This window comes from Bubalus bubalis, chromosome 6, assembly GCF_019923935.1.
Source record: "Bubalus bubalis isolate 160015118507 breed Murrah chromosome 6, NDDB_SH_1, whole genome shotgun sequence".
Lineage (NCBI taxonomy): Eukaryota > Metazoa > Chordata > Mammalia > Artiodactyla > Bovidae > Bubalus > Bubalus bubalis.
In genome coordinates this window covers 94,508,154-94,532,369 of record NC_059162.1, presented here as the reverse complement: position 1 = coordinate 94,532,369, position 24,216 = coordinate 94,508,154, and the positions used below count along the sequence as shown (strand labels likewise).

The following is a 24,216-nucleotide window of genomic DNA, read 5'->3' as shown; positions in this document are numbered from 1 at the left end:
ATCTTTACACTACACTGCATAACAGTCTTCATGTGCTTTGTTTTGGTTATCAACACCAAAATTAGGATCAATTAGGATTCAATTAATGCTAGTCTCAATTTTATATTAATTACAGATCTGTACCAAATATATCTCTTACAGTGTTTTACTACATGTTTCACTAATACACAGACCCTTATCATTCCATATTAAATTAGAAATTTTAAAGTGAGTTTCTGAATGTGACAACTATTTACCAGGATTTTAACTTATGAACTAAGCCTGGCCAGACAATTTGAAAGGTGAACAAAATGAAAAATAAGCATTTAGTCTCACTTTCATCACCAAGAGTAATTTACATCACCTAAAAGCTGCCGAGAACTTTGCAATCAGAGGTGCAAGCAAACCAAGAAACTCATGACTCCCACACCTCTTCTTATCACTCTAACTCAAAAAAAGTGACTCACATTTGACAGTCTTTCACTATTAAAAATATCATCAAATAAGAGTGAGATAAATAAGTTTAACTTCAAGCAAGTTACAAAGTGATACCACAGATGACTCCAGAATGAAGATTACTTAGTTGGTACAGATTAGTGTGCTTGTGTGCGTCAATTACTGACACAAAAATTAAACTCCCATTCCAGAGCAATAAAATGACATTCAATCAGGAAGCATGGAAAGGTACAGCTAACAGTATATAAGGCATAAGAAGAAAAATGTACTTTTTTATGTTCCCTTGTCACAGAATACTTTCTCTCACCCTGTTTTGTGCATTACAGAAAAGTTCCATTTTGGTGATTCTAAGTGGATCAGAGAGCCTAAGGAAGGCAAGTTAAAATGCACACAAGGACCAAGTGACAGACATGTGACAAAAGCATGCTGTTTAGGTATTTTCTCTGCATCAACTTAACTGCATAAAAAAACCTCTAATTTCAAAATGTATCTTGTAAACCAAAACCTGTAATGCTAAAAAAGGCATAAAGTAAAGCTCTAACCTTGAGAGAGTAGAGTTAAGAAACTGACAGTACAAGAAAGGCGAAAAGCAGAGTGCTGCAGAATGGAAAAAATAGTCCAAACTAGAAAAAACACAGAAAGGAAAGCAACGTTCAAAAAAGGATTAGTCAAAGCTGCAAAAATGCAGTTCTAAAAAAATTAGATTATAAAGAGAAAATAGATTATTTGAACGACAAAACAAATGCAAATTTTAATTTTTAAGGTTAAAATTATTGGTTATAGGTAAGACAACAGTGAAAATCCCATTTTAATGAATACTGATATCTCACATAGAAGTACCTGTGCTCTAGTGAATGGACTTTACTAAATCTACAAAACTGAAAATTCTGTACAGCAGATGCAACTCAAAGTGTCTACTAATTAGAGCCTTTGATGAACAAACATAATTTGCTTCAGAAAGTTCTGCTGTATGTGTATTCTGTGTTGGTTGGAGATTCAGTGGGTATAAAATGAAGGGGGCAAGGGAAAAAAGCAGTCTATATAGGTGAAAGAAGATGAAACAACACAGCATTCCATAACTGAGGTACAGTTATAGCAGGGGGAATAAATGCAAGTTTGTAATCTTTATCTTTCCAGGTGGCATCACTTTTAGCCTTCTCTACAACTTAGGGAATCCATGTCCTACATCAAAATAAATCTCAAAAATTCACAAAATGCTCCTCTCCCCAAACACTGACAAAGCAGATTATCAAACAGTTACTTTTTTTGAAAATAAGAATAAAAACTCTTACACATAACTTCTATACTTAGTGGCTATAAATTTCCATTTAGTTGAGTTAGAGAAAATAATCCAATTTTGATTTATTCGATTTGTTAAAATGGGATTTTTTAACCTATGCAACAAAATTAATGCAAAACCAAAATAGTCTACTGACATTTTAAAGAGAACTCTCCTCATATCAAATATGAAACAACTCCTATATATATAACTTCAAAGAATCACCACAGTCATGGTTACTTTGTAGGTCACAAGAAATTTAAAGATACGAAGTTCATAGTTTTAAGGCAAATAGCCACTAGAGTAGGCAGGCTCTTTTAAAGCTCTATTACAAGGCCAAGGTATAATAAACCACAATATTAGGAAGTGTTTCTAGATGAGAAAAGAAAAATTAAGATACAATATTACTAGAACATGTAGTTTTGAAAATCCCCACTACTGGCCAGAACCAAAAGTAGCTAAAACCTGTTTCTAACTGTTCATATATGAAATGTGGTTGTATGTTCAGGAATAGAGGTCATCCATATGGCAAAAGCCACATAGGTTTTTTCCTCAAAGTTTTTCTTTTCATGTAAAATCAACAACAAGTAATCATAATCTCTTAGGTGTTATTTTCAAATTTTTATTGCTTTCTCCAAGTGTGAATTATCAAATGAAACATAATAATTTAATTCTTATAGGTTTCATTTAAAATCCACACTCTATTAATAAAAATTAATTCACAAATCCACGAGGGGAAAAACAAGATCAAATTTTTCCAATTTTCAGACTGGAAAACATGGTTGCCATACATGTAATGAATGGTGGGGAAAATGAGCTATAGCCCAAGGATATCATACAAGGCAAAGAACATATTTATAGATACAAATTAAACTACAAACAGTATACTTCTCTGTTTCTAGCCAGATACATTTTCTCCACTATTCCATACAAATTGAGTTTGTCATCTGACACAGCATTTGTTTCTTTCTGTTAACTGCATTAAGGTTTTAAGTTGTCTTACCTTTTGTAAAGTGGCCCTATCTGATGGTGGGATCATCTCAGGACTAAGAATGTGAGGAGGATCAATGCCCTTTATTAACTTCTGATTGATTAAGTGAAAAGCCAAGGCAAATTGATCTTTTGAAAGCTTCCCACAGTTCTTTGTGTCACATAATGCCCTGTGCAAATAAACAAAATGAACAGTATATAAATGCCACAAGTAACATTCTAAAAATCCAGGGGAAAATTAATATGACTATGTAGCTTTAAAATAATCATTATTTGAGTTAAAAAAGAAAGTCACACCAACTCATAGCTAGCCCAAAACTCACTAACATGTTAGAAGAGAGATATTAGCTATTAATAAAATGGGGGGTCTATAATTTGGGTTTGCTCTGTGCTTTCTTATTGATTTCCAGAATCACTATAGAGTAAAAGTTGTGGTGGGCCAATATTCTCTGCTCCCATTTTAAACATTAAAAGATGTTAAATAAAGCCTAAAGTTTTGACAAATTTGGTTCGTTCATGGCATTAGAATGATTATAAAACAAGCAAAATACCCTGTGTCAGCTTGTTTCCTGCAACTTTTGAAGTAGGAGGATATAGGGATCCCCAAGTCAAAGAAAAACAACAGCTACAAATGGAGATCATGTGTGGAAAGAAAGCAGCAATCTGGAAACCTTTACAAAATCACTTGAAGAGAAACAGCAATGTTTTATTCTATTTGCTTTTTCCTTTTTCTTTCTATTTTTTTAAACTCAGCTTTATAAAGTTCTGATCTGAATGATTCACTGAAAACCAACGTGGCCTAACAAAAAGACTACAAACTATGGTGTCAAAGAAACCTTGAATTCCACTTTTCTACTTATTTCTTCTTGGGAAGTTGGCCATATTTTTTAACCTCTCCAAGCCTAAGTTTCTTTATCTACAAAGTGGAGATAACATCCATCTTGCAAAGTTACTGTGAGAATTAAAAGACAAACTACATAAGAAGTTTGGGCATAATGGGAAGCCCATGACAGCTGCCATATTCAGCATAGTGCCTAGCCTAGGCACTAGAAAGTGAAAGCTACCATTAGTTATATGTATTTAATCTTTTCCAGTCTTGAGTTCTTATTCTTTTTAAGGCAGATCTACTGTCCTTTGTTCTTTTCTATGTTCCTTTTTGCAACTATGTGGTACCATTTTTGATGTCTGCCCCTTGGAACCTCATGATGACTAACCTCAATATAATGAGACAGATTGGCAGCAGGCACACTATAAAGCATTTTTATTATATATTATCTCATTTAATGTGAAATTCACTAAAGATGCTAAAGTTTGTCACTTTTAAAGACCAAGTGTGTAGTTCCCATGTAAAGATGTAAGTATACATATATCCTACAGAATTATACAATAATGCTTTCAAGATTCTGCTTTTTAATACTGTTTAAATTTCAGAATTTTGGATTCTCCTTTAAAAACTGGTTTAATAGTTGATATAAACCAATGCTGGATTTTAACATTCTAATAACTGACACTGTCAACCTCATAAAATTATAGGTAACCTATCCTCAAGCTTTTGTCCAGTACTCAGAAGAAAGCATCAAGAGGGAGGGGATATATGTATATTTATGGCTGATTTGCGCTGTCCTATGGCAGAAACCAATGCAACACTGTAAAGCAATTCTCTAATTAAAAAATAAATTTATTAATAAAAAAATCATCAGACAAAAGTTTCACTACAAAGTTCTAAAACAAAAACTGTCCTACTTACTAATGCCTAAAAATATTAATAAGAATGTACAAAAGTAGAGCTGATACAAAACCATTATTTGTTTTTTAAATCAGCTTAAAGTCTTACCAAATATGGGCTAGTAAGGCAGAAGGTAAGCCTGTCTTCAGGAAGATTTCACGGACTTCCAATCCTGACACAAATCCATCCATATCTTTATCAGTTTTCAAGAAGATTTCATCATATTTAGCTTTTTCTGCAGGGGATACAATCCACTACAGGAAAAAAATACATATATATATATTTCTGCCAAAATGAAACAAACTTTCAAGTGTCCCCTTTCAAGTCATGACAGTATCTGTCACAAATTCTCAGCAACTCTATCCCACCTACTATAGCAACAGTGTGTCACTTCCATCACCCCAACTGAAATGCTGTGATGAAGAGAAAATTACAGAAAAAAATATAGGTTAGCTACAGGGCCTATATTTACAGATGCCCATTTTATTTTGTTTTAATAAAGAGTAAATTCAAGCACAGTTAACTCTTGACTTGACCACATTAATATATGTAACTGGGAGAGTATGTATAAATAAAAGACTCAGATAATTCTAAATCTCCATTTTTTTACAGTTTCATTCTGCATTCTTAACTGTAGCCAAACAGTTAAGAATAGGGTGGCTGATTTGCATATTCTGTCATTATTTTCCTTCACTCAACCTAACAAGAAGCTGGCTACAGGAAAAAAAGGCCTTGGACAACACAAAACTGGATAATCTGACCCCAAAGAATCAAGAGTTAACTTGAGATTAAACAAACAAAACATCTAATAACTATGCCAGGGCAAGCATGCCAGATTAACACAGTGTATTTTCTATCTCCAACTTGAATTCCAGGTAGATCAAGGCAAAGCCAACAAAACATCCATATGACCTAAGTAAGGCCAAATACAGAAGAGGATTATCTGTCTTCTCTAGGACATCCCATTAGACAAGTTCAACCGGAGGGAGCCCTGAAGTTTGATCCTTTTGATTGTTCCTTCTATCTGCATCAAGCGATCAGTTGTTAAATGCCATGCACTTTGTTTTTTAAAAAAGTCCTTTAACAATGATAAATCTATACCTGTCTTAACGGTGCTTTGGTAGGTAAAATGCCTACTGGTGGGAAGGAGTGGTAAGATTCCTTGGCTGATGCTGAAGAGGGGATCAACCGCACAGGGCCTGATATACTGACCGTTTTCCTCTTAGAAGGTGGCACCAAGGCTGGAGGCAAGGACATTGGCACAGGTTCTTTCTCCAGTGCGCAGTATACCAAAAACATGGCCTTCAAAACAGATGAACCAGAGTCATATATATTAAAACCACTTAACAACATCTACCCACAAATTAATTTTTGTTCAACAAGAAGCATCTTCAAGCTGCCTCAAATTCTTTTATTAAGAAATTAAGATGGGAAGGAAAGAAAGAGGAAAAAAGGGAGAGATGAAAGGAAGGAGGGATAAAAGGAAATAAATTAAAACTAAGCATCTTTTAGGAAGATATCCTAAGCAGTAAAAACTCAGACACACACCCTTCAACTAAAAGTCTTGTAATGTCAAATGAAAACAACCCGGGGTAAAAAATATTTGCAAAGAAAGAACTAACTTCCCTAATATATAAAGAATTCCTACAAATTAACAGGAAAAAAAAAAAAAAACACACAAAATCCAGTAGGAAAATGGATTAACAGATAATTTCTAGAAAAGTAAATACCAGGCCCATCCTTTAACTTACAAAAATATGCTCACTTTCACTCACAAGGAAACAGAAAGTTAAAACTATATGAAAACACCCTTTCCCATCTATCAACATAAGTCCAAAGTTTCATAACACAATTTTGTTAACTACAGTGGGCAAACAGACACTCTGGTACATTGCTAGTCAAAGCTCACACTAGTACCACGCCTACTGCAAGGCATTCTGGCAACATCCACCAAATTACTGACTTCCCATTTGGCTCAGCAATCTGGTATCTGGGAATCTATCTTTATATATTCTCTACCTGTCTACATAGGAAAGGCTGTATGAAACAAGTTATTAATTAAAGAACTGTTTGTATCGGCACTTAAGTGCTCATCAACAGAAGACTGGTTTAAAAGACTGGTATATCCATACAATGAAATACTATCAAACAAACCTAAAAAAATAAAAATAAAAACCACCAAACCCATGGGAAATATTCTGTATCTTAACTGCAGTGGTACCTTCACAGAAATATACAATTGTCAAAACTCATCAAATTATATATTTAAATTGAATGCAATTCATTGTATGTAAAGTAGTCCTCAATAAAGCTGACCAGAAAAAAGAATCATGGAGCACTCTGTGTGAAAAGATATCCAAAATACAATGTTAACATGAAATTAAGTATAGTGTTGAACAGTGTGTATGTATAATAGTGTATGATCTTTGCAGTAACAGGATAATAGTTACTCAAATTTGTTTCAATTTGCATTAAGAAATTCTAGGAGTATAAACAAAGGCAGGATACATAAGAATATACAGAGTAGGTGTAAATGGAGTAGTTGAGGGCAAGGATGAGACTGATATTTTTTTCCACTGAATATCCTTTTATATTGAACTGATTTATGAACCATGAAACTATTTTACCTATTAAAAGTTATTTTTAATTATAAAATACAAAAAAAAAAAAACCCCACAAACTTTCTATTTTCAAAAGCTTGAATTGCCAGAAACAAAACAATCTGGCTAGCACATACTTTCAACCAAATTCACAATATATGTGAATATATTAGCTTGGCACTGAGTTAAAAGAAGTGAATAACAGGCACATTAAAGGTCAGCATTCCTCTTGTACAGATGGGAGTCATTTCCTGGAAAAGTGGACACTTGAAGCAAAAAAGCTATGTCAGCCATCTGCTGCCAATAGACAACACATTTTTTTAAAGTTAAAAAAAGTATTGCTAAGTTCATGTTGCCTTGAAAACAGTTTTCCTGACAACTGAAGTCAAAATTTTTTCCACCAAATAAAACTGAAAAAGTGAACAGTATACTGTTATGATTATGTTTGATTTCCTATTATATTGTACTTTATCTTAATCAAAGTGTATCATTGAAACTAAAACAGCAACTTAATCAAATGATGTACACTTGTCAAAAACAAAAAACCCACACACAAAAAAAACCAAAACCTCCTTCCCCCAAAACCTGGCCAGCAACTAGTTTTTAAACTGACAAGTTCTAGGTACTAGCAAACACATTTGCACAGCTAGAGAGAGACACTTAACTAAGAAGCATTTCAAACATCTTTTTGATGATTTCAAGGTATAAGCATCAAATATAAACCTAAGCTTACTCAGAGATATAGACAACAGGAAAAGAGGGTACTTTTGTTTCACTGCTGCAGTCAATTACCACTAGTGGCTCACTTTCTTTGATTTTTTTCATCCTCTATGCTTTTAGAGAGTATTTCTCAAAATTTAGTGGCCACCAGAAACACCTGGAGGGTTTGTTAAAACACAGGTTTTTCAACCCAACCCCAGTGATTCTTATTCAATTAGTCTGAGGTTAACGCCTGAGAATTTGCATTTCTAGTAAGTTAACTGGTGACACTGATGTTATTTATGGGAGACCATACTTTGAGAACCAGTATTTTAGGAGTTTCCTGAGGAGTTCTGTTTGCTCATTGGTTTACTCAAACAGCTGAACTGCCAACATCTAGTAACAGCAATCTAGGATGAAAATATCAGGTGTTTTTTTTATGTCTTCCAAGTAATACATGCTTCTCTCATCAATTTAGTTCAATAAATCATTTACTGAAAAGTTTCTTGCCACCAGACACTGTGCTAGGCATTACAAATACGAAAGTAAAGGGAACTTTCATTTTAAGAATCCAACAGAAGGAGCAAACATGTAAAAAGCAAATTTCAATGCAATGTGAACAAGTTGAGAGAGAGTCTTAATAATTCTCTAAGTCCCGAAAACCCTTCATATAATGAGGATCCAACAAATAATACTGACAAAAATTTCACCACTTTCAATCTAAGAACTTATCTAACAGAAAAATTTAAGAATGTAAAAACGAATAGATAGGAAGACAGAATATAAAGTAAAATAATATAAATTTTTATATTATAATATATATTACAAAAAATAATTATTATTATAATTTTATATATAAAAAGAATATAAAGTCATGAGTCTCTCTCTCCAAGGAGCAAAGAATGATAAGGGGGAAATTACAGTGGAGAAACTTTGGAAACACAGCCTTAACCAAGTGATGAAGGTTAATATTACCAGTGGTGGCATGTGGACATCATGTGCCCATGCCCCACTTGCCAATAAAAGTGATGAGAGAGGTACTCTACATCTGTGGTATTCTTTTCAAAAACTCATACCCTCAGGCTAATTATGAGAAAAACACTTATTTCTAGGTTGGAAGACATTCCACAAGATACCTAGCTAGTACTCCTAGATAATGTTAAAAGTTATAGGAAAAAAGGAAACACTAAGAAACTATCAAAGACCAGAGAGACTGAGAATACATGGCAATTAAATGTAGTGTGGCAGCCTAGACGGAATCCAAGGACTGAAAGGAAACACTGGTGAAATGCAAATAAGGTCTGGAGTTCAATTAACAGTAATGTACCAATGTTGGTTTTAGTTTTGACATAAGTACCATGACAATGTAATATGTTAATATTGTAAGAGAAGTGGGGTGAGGGGTATTGAGGAATTCTCTGTATTTTATCTACAACTTTCCTACAACTTTAAAGCCATTCTAAAATTTAATAAACATAAAAACAAATCAAAATCAGCATGATCTAGAAGGCCCAGGTTCAGTTCTCGCTCTGTCACTAACCGATCTGCTTAGAGGAGCTAATTTACAGGATCTTGTTCAACTCTAAAATCTATGATAAAGCATAAGCTCATTTACCAAATATTAAATTATTAAATTTAAGGGTCTCCACTTTAAGTTTAAAAACCGTGGTTTCAGACTCAATAAAACAAAGAAATAGGACTGCACACTGACAGAACTCATTCCAACAAAGGGAACAATAAACTTTAACATAATTATTAGTCATTTCCCAATATCATAATTTTTTATTTATTTTATTTTTGGTTGTGCTGGGTCTTTTGCAGCACATGGGTTCAGTAGTGCAGCATGTGGAGCCCATGGACTTCAGGATTTGTGGCGCACAGGCTCAGTGGTTCCAACTCATGGGTTCTAGACTGTAGGCTCAGTAGCAAGACCCAAGCTGTGGCACCTGGATTTAGTTACTCTGCAACATGTGGAATCTTCTTGGACAAGGGATCAAACCTGTGTTGTCCCCTGTAATGGCAGGCAGGTTCTTATTCTCTGTACCACGAGGGAAGCCCCCACAATTTTATATATTATGGTATTTTGAGTTTTCAAACAGATACCAGAGAGGAGAATTTGACTCTTTCACAAAATGTCCCCTTAATGCCCTATCAGACATTCTCCTCAGCTAAGTAAGTCAGAAGTAAAACTCAGAAAGATGTACTTCCAATATCCTTATAGTCATATAATTCATTCATGAGCAAACAAAATACTTGTAATAGTCACTGACCTTTAAAAAATCTGCATTCAAGGATGTAGAAATTATTTTTTGCCATCTTATTTTTGTGTGTATACATACACACATGACTGCAGTCACTGTCGGCAGTTATTTTGCAGCCTGGCACTGCAGCCATGAAATGGAGAGACACTTGCTCTGTAGAAGGAAAGCTATGATAAACCTAGACAGTGTATTGAAAGGCAAAGACATCACTTTGCAGACAAAGGTCCATATGGTCAAAGCTGTGGTTTTTCTAGTAGTCAGCTATGGATGTGAGAGTTGGCCCATAAAAATGGCGAGGCACTGAAGAATTGATGCTTTCGAATTGTGGTACTGGAGAAGACTCTTAAGAGTCCCTTGGACTATAAGGAGATCAAACCAGTCAATCCTAAATGAAATCAAGCCTCTAATAGTCATTAGAGGGACTGGTGAGTGCTGAAGCTGAAGTTCCAATACTCTGGCCACCTGATGTGAAGAGTTGACTCATTTGAAAAGATCCTGCTGCTGGGAAAGATTAAGGGCAAAAGGAGAAGGCAGCGGTAGAGGATGAGATGGCCAGACAGCATCATCAACTCAATGGATATGAATCTGAATAAACTCTGGGAGATAGTGAAGGACAGGGAAGCCTCGTGTGCTGTACAGTTCCTGGGGTTGCAAAGGGTCAAACACGATTTAGCAACTGAACAACAACAACAACAATACGTACACACCCATCTCAAAAGTCGTTTTATGAACGACAGAAATGATCCCTGAAAGTAGTTTCCAAAGTCATTTTAATTATGGCCTGAACACCCAAGGCATGCCAAGGCCTAACCTTTACAAATTTAGTTAAAAGAAAAAAAGAAAATCTCCACCAAGATACTCTAGATTCTGCATTTTTAACTAAAGTACTAGATTTCAGAGAACATGAAAAGCATTTACCTTTGAAAAGAAATAAGTACTGTTGATTAAAGGTTCACATACAACAGAAGTTATGAAAGTTAGAATATCTCACTATCTTCAACTTTATTTATTCTAATTAAAAAAGCAAACCAACCCAAAAATCCCACCTATGCTATAAAAGGAAAGAAAGAATTTGGTTTGGTTACAAATTTTAAAGTTTAAGTCTTGAACATAAAGACTCAGGTTCAACCAAATTTTGGTTCATTAATGAAATAAGAAGTTATTGTTTTTAAAAATCCATATTGTAATTCAACAAACCAAATTAGAATTTCTTATGAACTTCATTTTTATTTATTCCCATTCAAAAAATAAAAACACACTTTGGCTCTGGAACAATTGCCTGCATGTGGCCACATATGCAGGAGAAAAGCACTCCAGTCTGCACCCTTACATCTGAGTAGGGGCCATGCAGACTTTTACCTGGGATGGTTTTTCCTTAAATAGCAGCACAGATCCTTCCTTTTCAGAACACTCTCACGTGGTTTACTCTCTACTTTTTCAGGGTTTACCAAAGATGGCTGTATCTAGGTTGCATTAGGAAGACTTGTTAACAGGGCTCTCAGGACCTCCGTGCTCTGTTCCTGCTGGGGCACCCAGTGAGGAAGAGAAGACAAGATGTTGGAATAGAAGACCTTGAGCTTACTCCTCCACAGGAACATCAACATGACAACTAACCACTGAACAATCAATAAAAAAGACTGGAACATACCAAAAAAAAATATTCTACATCCAAAGACAAAAAGGAAATCACAATAAGATGGTAGGAGGGGCACATCTGCTATATAACCAAATCCCACACCTCTGGATGGCAGACTCACAAACTTAATATAATCATATAGCAGAAGATCTCCCGAGGAGAGAGAGCTCTAAGCCCCACATCAGGCTCCCAGGTCTGGGGGTCTGGCATCAGTAGGGGGAGTCCCCAGAGCCCTTGGCTTGGAAGGTCAGCGAGTCTTACTCTACAGGACTGGGGGAAACAGAGACTACACTTTTGGAGGGTGCACCCAAGGTCTCATGTGCACTAGGAACCAAGGAAAAGCAGTAAATTCATAGGAGCCTAGGCCAGACCTATCTGTTGGTCTTGGAGGGTCTCCCACCAAAGTAGGGGGTGGGTGTGGCTCTCTATTAGAACGCAAAAGCTAGTGACAAATATATCCAGAGGATATCTTGCTTGGGACATTAGCACTAAGACCTGACCAAGCCAATAGCCTGTAGGCTCCAGCGTTGGGATGCCTCTGGCCAAACAACCAACAGGGAAGGAACACAGTCCCATCCACCAAAAGATAGGCAGCCTAAAGACTTCCTGAGACCACGACCACCTCTAGACACACTCCTTGACATAGCACTGTACACCAAAGAGCCAAGATCAATTCCACCCATCAGTGGGCAGAAACCTGCCCCTAACCACTAGGAAGCTAGACCAGCCTCACCCAACAGGGGCAAACACCAGAAGCAAGAAATATACAGTGCCACAGCCTACACAACTGAGTCTGCAAACACAGGTCAGAACCTACCCTGGGACCAACTGATTCCTGGCCACTGTGATGAGAGGGGAGTATACGGCTGGTACACAGAGGACATCCTCTACAGAAGGCCACTTCTCCAATGTCAAGAAACATAATAACTTTCCACATACATAAAAATACAAATAGAACTTTAGACAAAAGGAGATGGCAGAGGATTATGTTCCAGACAAAGGAACAAGATAAAACCCCATAAAAATAACTAAGTGACATGGAGATAGGCAATCTACCCAAGAGAGAGTTCAGAGTAATGATCGCAAAGATGATCCAAGAACCTGGGAAAAGAATTCAAGCATAAAGCAAGAAGTTACAATAAGTTTTTAATAAATAATTAGAAAAAATAAAGAACAACCAAAGATAGTTGAAGAATACAACAACTGAAATAAAAAATAAACTAGAAGGAATCAATATAAGAATAAATGAGGCAGAAGAATGGATAAGAGAGCTGAAAGAGTACTGGAAATCACTGCCATGGAAAAGAATAAAGAAAAAAGACTGAAATGAAACGAGGACAGTGTAAGAAACCTCTGGGACAATGTCAATCACCGCAACTTTGCATTATAGGGATACCAGAAGGAAGAGAGAGAAAGGGCCTGAGAAGATAATACTTACAGAGATAATAGCTGAAAACTCCCCTAACATGGGAAAGGAAGTAGTCACTCAAGTCCAGGAAGCACAGAAAGTACCATACAGCATCAACCCAAGGAGGAACATGCTGGGACATAGTAATCAAACTGACAAAAATTAAAGAGAAAGAAAAAATATTAAAACTAACAAGTGAAAAGCAACAAATAACATACAAGGTTATCTCCATAAAGTTATCAGCTGAGTTTTCAGCAGAAACTTTACAGACAGAAGAGAGTGGCATGATACATTTAAAGATAAAAGGGAAAAGCCTACAACCAAGAATACTCTGCTCAGCAAGGCTCTTGTTCAGATTTGATGGAGAAATCAAAAGCTTTACAGACAAGCAAAAGCAAAAAAGAATTTAGTACCACCAAACCAGCATTATGGCAAATGCTAAAGGAACTTCTCTAGGTGGAAAAGAAAAGGCCACAATGAGAAACAAGAAAATTACGAAATGGGAAAGCTCACTGGTAAAGGCAAACCTAGAGTAAAGGTGGGAAATCATCCACACGCAAATAAGGTATCTAAACTAAAAATCGTGATGAGAGTACAAGAGCAAGATATCTGAAATGCATTTGAACTAAAGAGATCAGCAATTTAAAACAATCATAGAAATATATATAGACTGCTATATCAAAACCTTATGGGAACTGCAAACCAAAAAAATCTGTAATACATATACACAAACAAAAAAAAAAGGAATCCAAACACAACACTAAAGAAAGTCATCAAATCACAAGTGAACAAAAGAGGAAAGGAAGAAAAAAGACCTACAAAGACAAATTCAAAACAATTAACAAAAACAGCAATAAGAATATACATAGCAATAATTACCTTAAATGAAAATAGATTAAATGCTCCATCCAAAAGACACAGACTGACTGAATGGATACAAAACAAGACCCATATATATATGCTGTCTATAAGAGACTCGCTTCAGATCTAGAGACTGAAAGTGAGAGAATGAAAAAAAGGTATTCCATGCAAATGGGTATCAGATCTAGAGACTGAAAGTGAGAGAATGAAAAAAAGGTATTCCATGCAAATGGGTATCAGAAGAAAGCTGCAGTACCAATACTCAAATCAGATATAATAGACTTAAAAAAAAAGACTGTTATAAGAGACAAGAAAGGACACTATGTAATGATCAAGGGATCAAGAAGATACAACAATTGTAAATATAAATGCACTCAACATAGGGGCATGTCAATATATATAGTAAATGTTAACAGACATAAAAGGAGAAATTGACAATAACACAGTAATGGTAGGGAATTTTAACACCCTACTTACATCAATGGACAGATCATCCAGACAAAAATAAATAAGGAAATACAGGCCTTAAATGGCCCATTAGACCAGATTGAACTAATATTAATAGAGCATTTCATCTGAACGCAGCAGAATACATGTTCTTTTCAAGTGCACATGGAACATTCTCCAGGAGAGAACACATGCTGAGCCATAAAGTAAGCCTCAGTAAATTTAAGAAAATTGCAATTGTATCAAGTATGTTTTCCAACCACAATGCTATGAGATTAGAAATCAACTAAGAGAAAACTGCAAAAACCACAAACACATGGAAGCTAAACAGTGTTACTAAACAACCAAGGAGTCCCTGAAGAAATCAAAGAGGAAATAAAATATCTAGAGACAAATGAAAATGAAAACATGACGATCTAAAACCTATCAAATGCAGCAAATGCAGTTCTATGAAGGAAGTCTATAGCAACACAAGCTTACCTCAGGAAACAAGAAAAATCTCAAATAAACAACCTAATGTTACAGCTAAAGCAACTAGAGAAATAAGAACAAACTAAACCCAAAGTTAGTAAGAGGAGAGAAATCATAAAGATCAAAGCAGAAATAAATGAAAGAGACTTGAAGCTCCATAAAAGACAATACAAGCAAATATATGGCAATAAAATGTACAACCTTGAAGAAATGGACCAACTACTAGAAAAATACAATCTCTCCAGACTAAACCAGGGAGAAATAGAAAATATGAACAGACCAATTTTAAGTACTGAACTTGAATCTGTGATTTAAAAACTCTCAAATAAAAATTCAGGATCAGATAGCTTTACAGGTTCTACCTGTAAATTCTACCAACAATTCAGAAAAGAGTAATACCAATCCTTCTTAAACTATTCAAAGAAATTGCAAAGGAAGGAACACATCTAAAGTTATTCTATGAGGCCACCATCACCTTGATACCAAAATCAGATGCTGTGTGCTTAGCTGCTCAGGCGTGTCCAACTCTTTGTGACCCCATGGACTGTAACCTGCCAGGCTCCTCAGTCCATGGCGATTCTCCAGGCAATACTGGAGTGGGTTACCAAGCCCTCCCCCAGCGGACATTCCCAACTCGGAGATCGAACCCAGGTCTCCAGCATTGCAGGCGGATTCTTTACCATCTGAGCCACCAGGGAAGCCCAAAACCAGATGAAGAAACCACACACACACACAAAAAAAAACGTATGACCAGCTCATAGATGCCAAAATAGCTCTTGACAAAATTCAACATCTATTTATAATAAAACCTATCCAAAAAGTGGGCATAGCAGGAAACTACCTCAACATAATAAAGGCCATATAGGACAAATTCACAGGTAACATAACATTAAATGCTGAAAGCATTTCCTCTAAAATCAGGAACAAGACAAGGATGTCTACTCTCATCACTTTTACTCAATATAGCAATAAGAAAAAGAAATAAAAGGAATTCAAATTGGAAAAGAAATAAAACTGTCCTTGTTTGCAGATGACATGATACTATACATAGAAAATCCTAAAGATACTACCAGAAAAGACGGCTCTTTTTACAAGATTAATAGGCTACACAAAAATTCAGTTAAACAAAAAACAAAAAGCAAAAATAAATAAGATCTGGAAAGAGAAAGACACCCAAACACAAACCAAGAGAATAAATAATAGTGCAATTCTGTGGCAAATCTGAAAGTCAAAGAAACAACAATTTCTTAGCAAAATAAAGAGAGAAAATTTGAAAAGACTAATTTCCACATAAGAGATTAAAGGGGGATTAGAGATTTATCATTCATGAGTTCACAGCAGAATCTCATGTAACCCTTAAGGAAGACATGAAAACAGCTCTCTGAAGAATTAAGTATCCATTTACTAAGGATAATATATCTTCAGATAACATGTCTAAATTTTCTCTGCTTCCATAAATGAGGTGAAAGTATTGTATTATTCATGTTTTCCTTTAATGTAACAAATGTGAAAATTTGGGAGTTAAAGACATTTCACAGCAGAAGTAGGCACTAAGATGCCTGGTCAAGTTGAGATTCAAAAGATTATATTCAGCATCTTTAGAGTGCATTATCCAAAGCATGTATTCTTACATATCTTAAAGTCAAATAAAATAAAGAGGGCAAAAACATTCCCTCTCCATTACCCATTTGCTGAATAATATTTATTGACTATAAATTCTAGATAAAAATAGTCATACCATTAATTTTAAGAGAAATGTAGTTTTCCTCTAAAGATAAACAAAAATGGGAAATTTTCACTTGAGAAAACCATTAAGATGTTTAAAATTTCAAAAGCATTAGGTTACTTACAACGGCAAACTCATCTCTGTCAAGCATTCCATCATGGTCAATATCACTCAATTCCCAAACCTTAAAAAGAAAATAATTGGTTAAGATTAACATCATTTCATGTGCTAATTGTATATATCAAATATATATTTGGAGGAAAAAGTTTTTCCTAAACATTATAAAATCTATTTTTCTGAGAAATTTCAATTATGCTGGGCATCTTATTACATCACTAATAGAATTTCTGTAAAAAAAAAAAATTAATCATAATTCTTAATACCAAGTAGTTTTAAACAGAAATCACTTTGCAAATTTTTAAAGAAAATGTTTTGCTCCTCTCAACTAAGAAAACAACTACGTAACACAGTATTTTAAACAACTTTTGATACTTGAACTGTGGTGTTGGAGAAGACTCTTGAGAATCCCTTGGACCACAAGGACATCAAACCGGTTAATCCTAAAGGAACTCAGTCCTCAATATTCATCGAAAGGATTGATGCTGAAGTTGAAGCTCCAAAACTTTGGCCACCTGATGCAAAGAGCTGACTCACTGGAAAAGACCCTGATGCTGGGCAAGACTGAGGGCAGGAGAAGGGGACGACAGACATGAGATGGTTGGATGGCATCACCAGTTCAATGGACACGAATTTGAGCAAGCTCCAGAAGATGGTCAAGGACAGGAAAGCCTGGTGTGCTACAGTCCATGGGGGTCACAAAGAGTTGGACAAAGCTGAGCACTAAACTACTACATTTTTTTAAAAACATCACCTCAGTTACTTCATGCAACAACTTCATGTGGTACTATAAAACCTATTTTAGACCTGAGACTACATGACTTACATAGGCTCGTGTAACTATTATTAAGTAACAGAATCAGTCTTCAATCTGAAGACTTCTAACCAAGTCCATTATTGTTTTCCTATAACACAGGAACCGCTAATCAACTGAAATACATATTCAATGAACATTGTATTATTAATCATTAGCCAACTAATGTCCAGACCATACAGAGAATAAATAAACCTTAAAGAAAGAAAGAAAGTGAAGTTGCTCAGTCATGTCCAACTCTTTGCAACCCCATGGACTGTAGCCTACCAGGCTCCTCTGTCCATGGGATTCTCCAGGCAAGAATACTGGAGTGGGTTGCCATTTCCTTCTCCAGGGGATCTTCCCAACCCAGGGATCAAACCCAGGTCTCCCACATTGTGGGCAGAAGCTTTACCATCTGAGCCACCAGGGAAGCCCGATAAACCTAAAGTCCTGATATATTTGGTCTAAACCTAGACTATCTTCCATAGCTTTAGACCAGCTATAGACTATTTTAAATTGTTGAAATGAAGGTATTTAAGTTAGTCAACAAAATTTTATTTGTGGCAGAAAGAGAAGGTATACTGATGACAGACAGGAGTGAATACAAGCAAGTGTTTGGTCGCTGAGGGCCTTGAAGTTTCGACTTTATTCCAAATGCAATAGGAAGCTGCCTAAGAGGGTAACTTTTAAGTAAAAAATAACAAGATTACATTTATAGTTTAGAAATCTAATACTGATCATATGGTATAAAAATAATTAGTAGAAAACAAGATTAGAAAATTAGTTTAGCACCTAAACTATACAACACTGATCCAGTAGTTACTGGTATTGTGATGACAAGTTGTTGTCATCGTCACCATCATGGCAGCTAACATTCAAAGAGTATGTGCCAAGCTCTGTGCTAGGTACTTTATATACATTATCCCATTTAACTTGTGTACCCTATAAACAGAACGATGTGATACGAAAGTCACTCAGTCATGTCTGACTCTTTGCGATCCCATGAACTGTAGGCTGCCAGGCTCCTCTGTCCACAGAATTCTTCAGGCAAGAATACTGGAGTGGGTAGCCATTCCCTTCTCCAGGAGATCTTCCCAATTCAGGGATCAAACCCAGGTCTCCCTCATTGCAGGCAGATTCTTTACTGTCTGAGCCACCTGGGAAGACCAAGAATACTGGAGTAGGCAGCCTATCCCTTCTCCATGGGATCTTTCCAACCCAGGAATCAAACCAGGGTCTCCTGCACTGCAGGTGGATTCTTTACCATCTGACCTACCAGGGAAACCCTAGAAAACAAGCTAATTTTAAAAGATTAGAAAACTGAGACATGGTTTTCTAATGATTTGCCCAAGGTCACACAGTTAAGAAATGGTGTAGCCATGATTTACTTACTTAGTCTAAGTAAGAAATTAAAGAAAAGACTAGAGGTTTAAAGAGAGTAGACAAGGTCTAAAATATAAAGAGGGGTATTAAGAAATCACTATGCAAACAGCACAAGAGAGGCTATAGTACAGAAAGCCCAGCTGAGGCTGGTGATCACAAAACTATGAGGATACTAATCTTACGAGACTTTCTCAATAGTCCAAATGCAACCAGAGAGAAGGCAAATAATTAGCTTCATGTAAGGTTAGATTTTCATCACGCAGATTAGAAAACATGGCAAAGAAACTAAGGATACTGACATGAAACTGTGAACCAAAAGAATCCAAGATGGATGAAGAAAAAAGTAAAGCCAAAGGACAGAGAAAATAAGAGTCTGATCCTACTCCTTAGAGGGAAAGCTATGACCAAACTAGACAGCATATTCAAAAGCAGAAATATTACTTTGCCAACAAAGGTCCGTCTAGTCAAGGCTATGGTTTTTCCAGTGGTCATGTATGGATATGAGAGTTGGACTATGAAGAAAGCTGAGTGCTGAAGAATTGATGCTTTTGAACTGTGGTGTTGGAGAAGACTCTTGAGAGTCCCTTGGACTGCAAGGAGATCCAACCAGTCCATCCTAAAGGACATCAGTCCTGGGTGTTCATTGGAAAGACTGATGCTAAAGCTGAAACTCCAATACTTTGGCCACCTCATGCGAAGAGCTGACTCATTGGAAAAGACTCTGATGCTGGGAGGGATTGGGGGCAGGAGGGGAAGGGGACAACAGAGGATGAGATGGCTGGATGGCATCACTGACTCGATGGACATGAGTTTGGGTGAACTCCAGGAGTTGGTGATGAACAGGGAGGCCTAGCATGCTGCGATTCATGGGGTCGCAGAGTTGGACACGACTGAGCGACTGAACTGAACTGATAAAAGTCTTGATAACATCAAAGAATTAGTCTTGCAAATATCTAGGAAAGAAATCTAGAAAGCCAAGAAGTTCTCTTTAGAGAGTAGAATTTATGATTTCAGAGATGAAACTTCCTTTAACCAGGCCCCATGATACAGTCGTGGAATAGAGGGAGATATAGAATACTGATGGTCTCTGGAAATTAAATCAAGGAACTGGGAGGTCAGAGCATACTACCCAAAGACAAAAGGCCTTACCTAGAGGATTATGACAGCTAATTTCGAACACTCATATTTTAGAGGGAATAACCAAAGAAAGAAAGAAATTGGCAATAGTTTTAAGTGAGAGCACAAAAAATTCTATAACACTACAACTTCAAAATAGGATCTATGTATTCTTTAGCAGTGAGCTAAACTGTTCCAGTTTCAAGTAAAATTAAAATACATAAAAGTTACACTTAGAATTTAATATCTTACTCTTCCAAGAATATCCACAGGTAACTTAGAGTTGAGCAACACTGGTTTCACTTTATCACCAGACAGAAATCCATTCACTGGGCATAAACTATCAAAAATTGCATCATATTTGGCCTTATCTTCAGGCTATAATATAAAAAAAGATTGCAAGTTAAATAAGAGGGAAAGGAACGTAACTGCAGTTATAAACATTAAGTCCTCAAAGACTAGGCAACATTTTTAAAATGATCATTTAAAAAACATATTTCACTTTCATCCAAATATAATGTAGTAAATAGTAATTTAAAAGTTATTCCACTCAAAAGGTTAGAATTCTCTCCATTCCTTTTGTAACTGAACCGTCATCTTTACCTTTTCTATTGTTAAGTTAAAATCAGGGATTTTAAAATCAAAAGATTTCAGGGATCGAAGGACTTTGAGAAGAGCATCTAGTCTAACCCTCTCAAACAGACCCAAAGCAAAGCAACAACTTCTGCAAGAACCAACAGCTGTTAGTGACATTCTATGACTTTCTAAACTTGGCATTAATTACATTTCAAACTCAATTTTTTTTAAAAAGAAATCCTTGCCAAAGAAATAAACATCATTTCCCTCATTTTTTCCAAAGCAAGATATCTTTTTCATATCAATAATAAGGTATTTCCTAAAATCCCTGTAAATTATCTGTATAACATAAAAACTATCATTCATGATTTGCCAAGTCAAGACCAGATCCTTACAGACTAGCACACAAGGCATACAAACCAAAATGGTTTTCTGACAAAGCTATACATTTATTACAGATTATTTTATCTGCTATATTCTATTTTAAAATTACAATTTTTAAAACCTGGTAAGATAGCTATAACCATTTCGGTGTTTCTAAATAACTATAAGGCAAAATACCCATTTCAGAAAAAGATTTCTTAAAGAATTGTTTTAGAGCCATAAAGAGAATATTTAGTTAGGCAGAACTTTTCAAATAAGAAATAATACCAGTGGGGTAAACTACGTATTCATCAAATATCTTAGTTAATACCAGATTATGACATCACCATTTTTAGTTTACACTACAAAAGAAAGGAGATTAAGCCAATACAGTCAAAAAATGACTGACAGAGAATAACATGACTCAAGCAATTTCTAGTACCAGCATTTCCTCCACAGTAAAAAATGAAAGTCTAAAGCACCCTGCGATACATTTTGAAAGAAGGGAGAGAGGATTATGTACGTAAGAAGCAAAGTGTGATAAAAGAATAGTCAAAAAGTTTACTTACTTTTACAGCCCATGGGAGCTCAGCTGCAGAGGTTCCACTGATTAGCAAAGGACTACTGGTATCATGCTAAAAAGGAAAATATAGCACACGAAGGGCTGAAATCCTCATTTCAATAAAAAATGAAGAGGAAATCATGTTTGGATTTAAACACTCAGACAAAATGCTGGATCTCAATACACAAAGGACACTATTTAACATTAACTCAGGCTTTCACTGAAGTACAAATGAAACAAAAACTGAATTAGCTGTGTTAGCTGCATAAATGACTGTGGAGCACTAACTAAAACATGTTAAGTCTTATAGAATAAATCCTATTACACCTGAAATCAAAATAAAATGAAGACACAGTTATCTGAACGTAACAAAAATATTTATGGCCCTGTTAACTGATGACTTTTCCCCACAATATTTAAGGAAAGCAGACAGGGACAAGCACAACTTAAGATTTCTAAGTCTCAAGTACAGGAACCTACCAATAGCATGTCCAAGTTATTATGTTTATTTGCTTGTAGAGATGGCTATATTTGAAAATGTTTACTAATAGTATATAGTTAGGCAACAAATCCCTAAATTAACCCTCTGACTCCACAATTAAACTCAGAAGTATAGAAATTCTCAAAACTGAAGTTAAATTCATTATACTTAGACCAAATACTTTTAAAATACTGAATTTTAAAAACAAGAAGAGCTATGAAACTTGTGAAAAAAGCAGTAAGGTGGAGAGGACTAGCCCTATCAGATATAAATTATCAAATATGATCACTGAAACAATGTGAGATCAACATACAGATAAACAGATCAATGGATATAAACAGAAAAACACAGAAAAAATAAATACATATGAGAATGTCATGATTGAGGTGGCATTTCAAATCAGTATGGAAAAGACTATTCAATAAACATGGTAGTCATCTTGAAGAAATATAAATTTGAATCCATACACACCTTACATCAGGATTAATGTCAATGTGAACAAAGAAACCACAAAAACCTTAAATTCAACTAATCCATTTACATTAAATACAATATCTTCTTTATGGGAAAACAAATTACCACAAAGTCAAAAGACAAATAGCAAAATGGGAAAAAATATCTGCAATTCATATAGACAAATAACTGTTTCCCTAATATATGAAAAGCCTCTTGAATTCAATAAGACCAACAACCAAAGAAAAATAGGCAGAAGTTATTAACAGACATTTCACATAAAGACAATGTAAATGGCTCATAAGCATGAGAAAAACTACTCAACTTCACTTCATAAAACCAAAAGGATAAAATTAAGACTATACTTACATTCCACTGGTCACCTACCAAATTTACAAGAAACAAAAGTTTGACAACAGTAAGCTAGAAAAAGTACACTCAACCAACTGCTGGTGGGACTATGAACTAAAACCACCACTATGGAAGACAAGTTATTATAAGTGAAAATTACAATGCACAAACTTTGAAACACCAATTCCACATCTGAGAATTTATACATATATTTCTGCACACGCAAAGTGACAGATTCAAGGTTTCTATTTATTGCAGCAATTTTTAAATAATAAAAGACTGGAAACAAGCTAAAAGCATATCAATAGGAAGTTAAATAAATAAAAGTAAACAGAAGCAAGGAAATACTACTTTCTAATCACATGGTATCAGTTTTTAAAATACAATTTAAATTTAAAAGCATTTCTTACAAATCTTGGTGGAGGAACAGCCAGGTTCAAACTACTTAGTGAAACCTCCAATCCATTCTGGGCACATGCCACAAGACGCAAAGCAACAAAGAATTCCTGAGAAAGAAAAGTATGACTGTTAAGAGCATTATCCATCTACCCATTCATCCATCCATCCATCTATCTACACATATATCTTCAATCTTAAAATATAAAACAATTCACAACTACTCCAAAATTTTTATGTCTCAGTGAATATAACAGCACACTTGCTTTAAAAAACACTTGCTCTAAATACAAGAGCTCTATGTACAAAGATATTCCTGATATAATAAACAGCAAAAAATATTAATATAAATGAGAAAATAAACTGATATACACATGGGATGGGAAATATACCAAGATTAATAATCATGTTTCAAAGAATATTTAATGATGGTAAGAAATATTTTTATCACTTAAGAAAAAGAATCTTAGAAAAAAGTCTAGAAGAAAATAACACCTAGAAGAAAATAAATAAAAGGTTATCAAAAGTCATATCTGGATTTAAGATTATAAATTTTGACACTAGAACAATCATTCAAATGATTCAGTCACTGTTATTCCAGAAAAGCTACAAAGAATAACTATGCAACATCTGAAACAATTATATAAGTGCTTGACTTCAAAACACTTACAAATCTCTCCCAAAAGTCCTTGGATTTTTGGCATTTGAAGCCTTAGTTCAAAATTTAATTAGTAAGTGGGAAGACACTGAAGCAACTTGTTTTCAGCTGTTCTCAGTTAAAATCAAGTCTCAGAATAGGCATAACAAAAACTTTTTACTCCAGTCATGATTACTTACAATTTGTCAATACTCTAGGTACAGCTGCTGATTCTCAAATCTCCTGTTCTCACCTACAACTTCCTTACTCAATTCATAACCTACTCATAGAAACTTGCAGGTTGTCTGTTCATACAGTACTTCATCTTCACTAATAAATATCTTGAAAAAATGCTATTTCAAGATCTCCCCTTCTCTATTCATTCACCGCACAAGCTTCTATGCCATTTGACTTCAACTCCCACCATTAGCCAGAGAAACAACTGT

At 35.2% G+C, this 24,216-nt stretch overlaps 1 protein-coding gene across 8 annotated transcripts in view; it reads right to left on the bottom strand.

Annotated features, from left to right (window-relative positions):
- Positions 1 to 24,216, bottom strand: part of EPS15 (epidermal growth factor receptor pathway substrate 15) — a 139,913-nt gene that overhangs the window by 77,977 nt on the left and 37,720 nt on the right. For 6 of the 8 annotated variants that reach the window (XM_025289463.2, XM_025289465.2, XM_025289464.2 and 3 more), the window contains exons 5-11: positions 23,148 to 23,243; positions 21,460 to 21,525; positions 20,204 to 20,329; positions 16,664 to 16,723; positions 5,532 to 5,732; positions 4,539 to 4,684; positions 2,718 to 2,874 (exon numbers count right to left, since the gene is read on the bottom strand). In XM_025289463.2, coding sequence (XP_025145248.1) covers positions 2,718 to 2,874; positions 4,539 to 4,684; positions 5,532 to 5,732; positions 16,664 to 16,723; positions 20,204 to 20,329; positions 21,460 to 21,525; positions 23,148 to 23,243 — 852 coding nt within the window. The remainder of the gene's footprint in view (positions 1 to 2,717; positions 2,875 to 4,538; positions 4,685 to 5,531; positions 5,733 to 16,663; positions 16,724 to 20,203; positions 20,330 to 21,459; positions 21,526 to 23,147; positions 23,244 to 24,216) is intronic. The other 2 variants (XM_006059259.3, XM_006059258.3) reach the window with 1 other exon arrangement.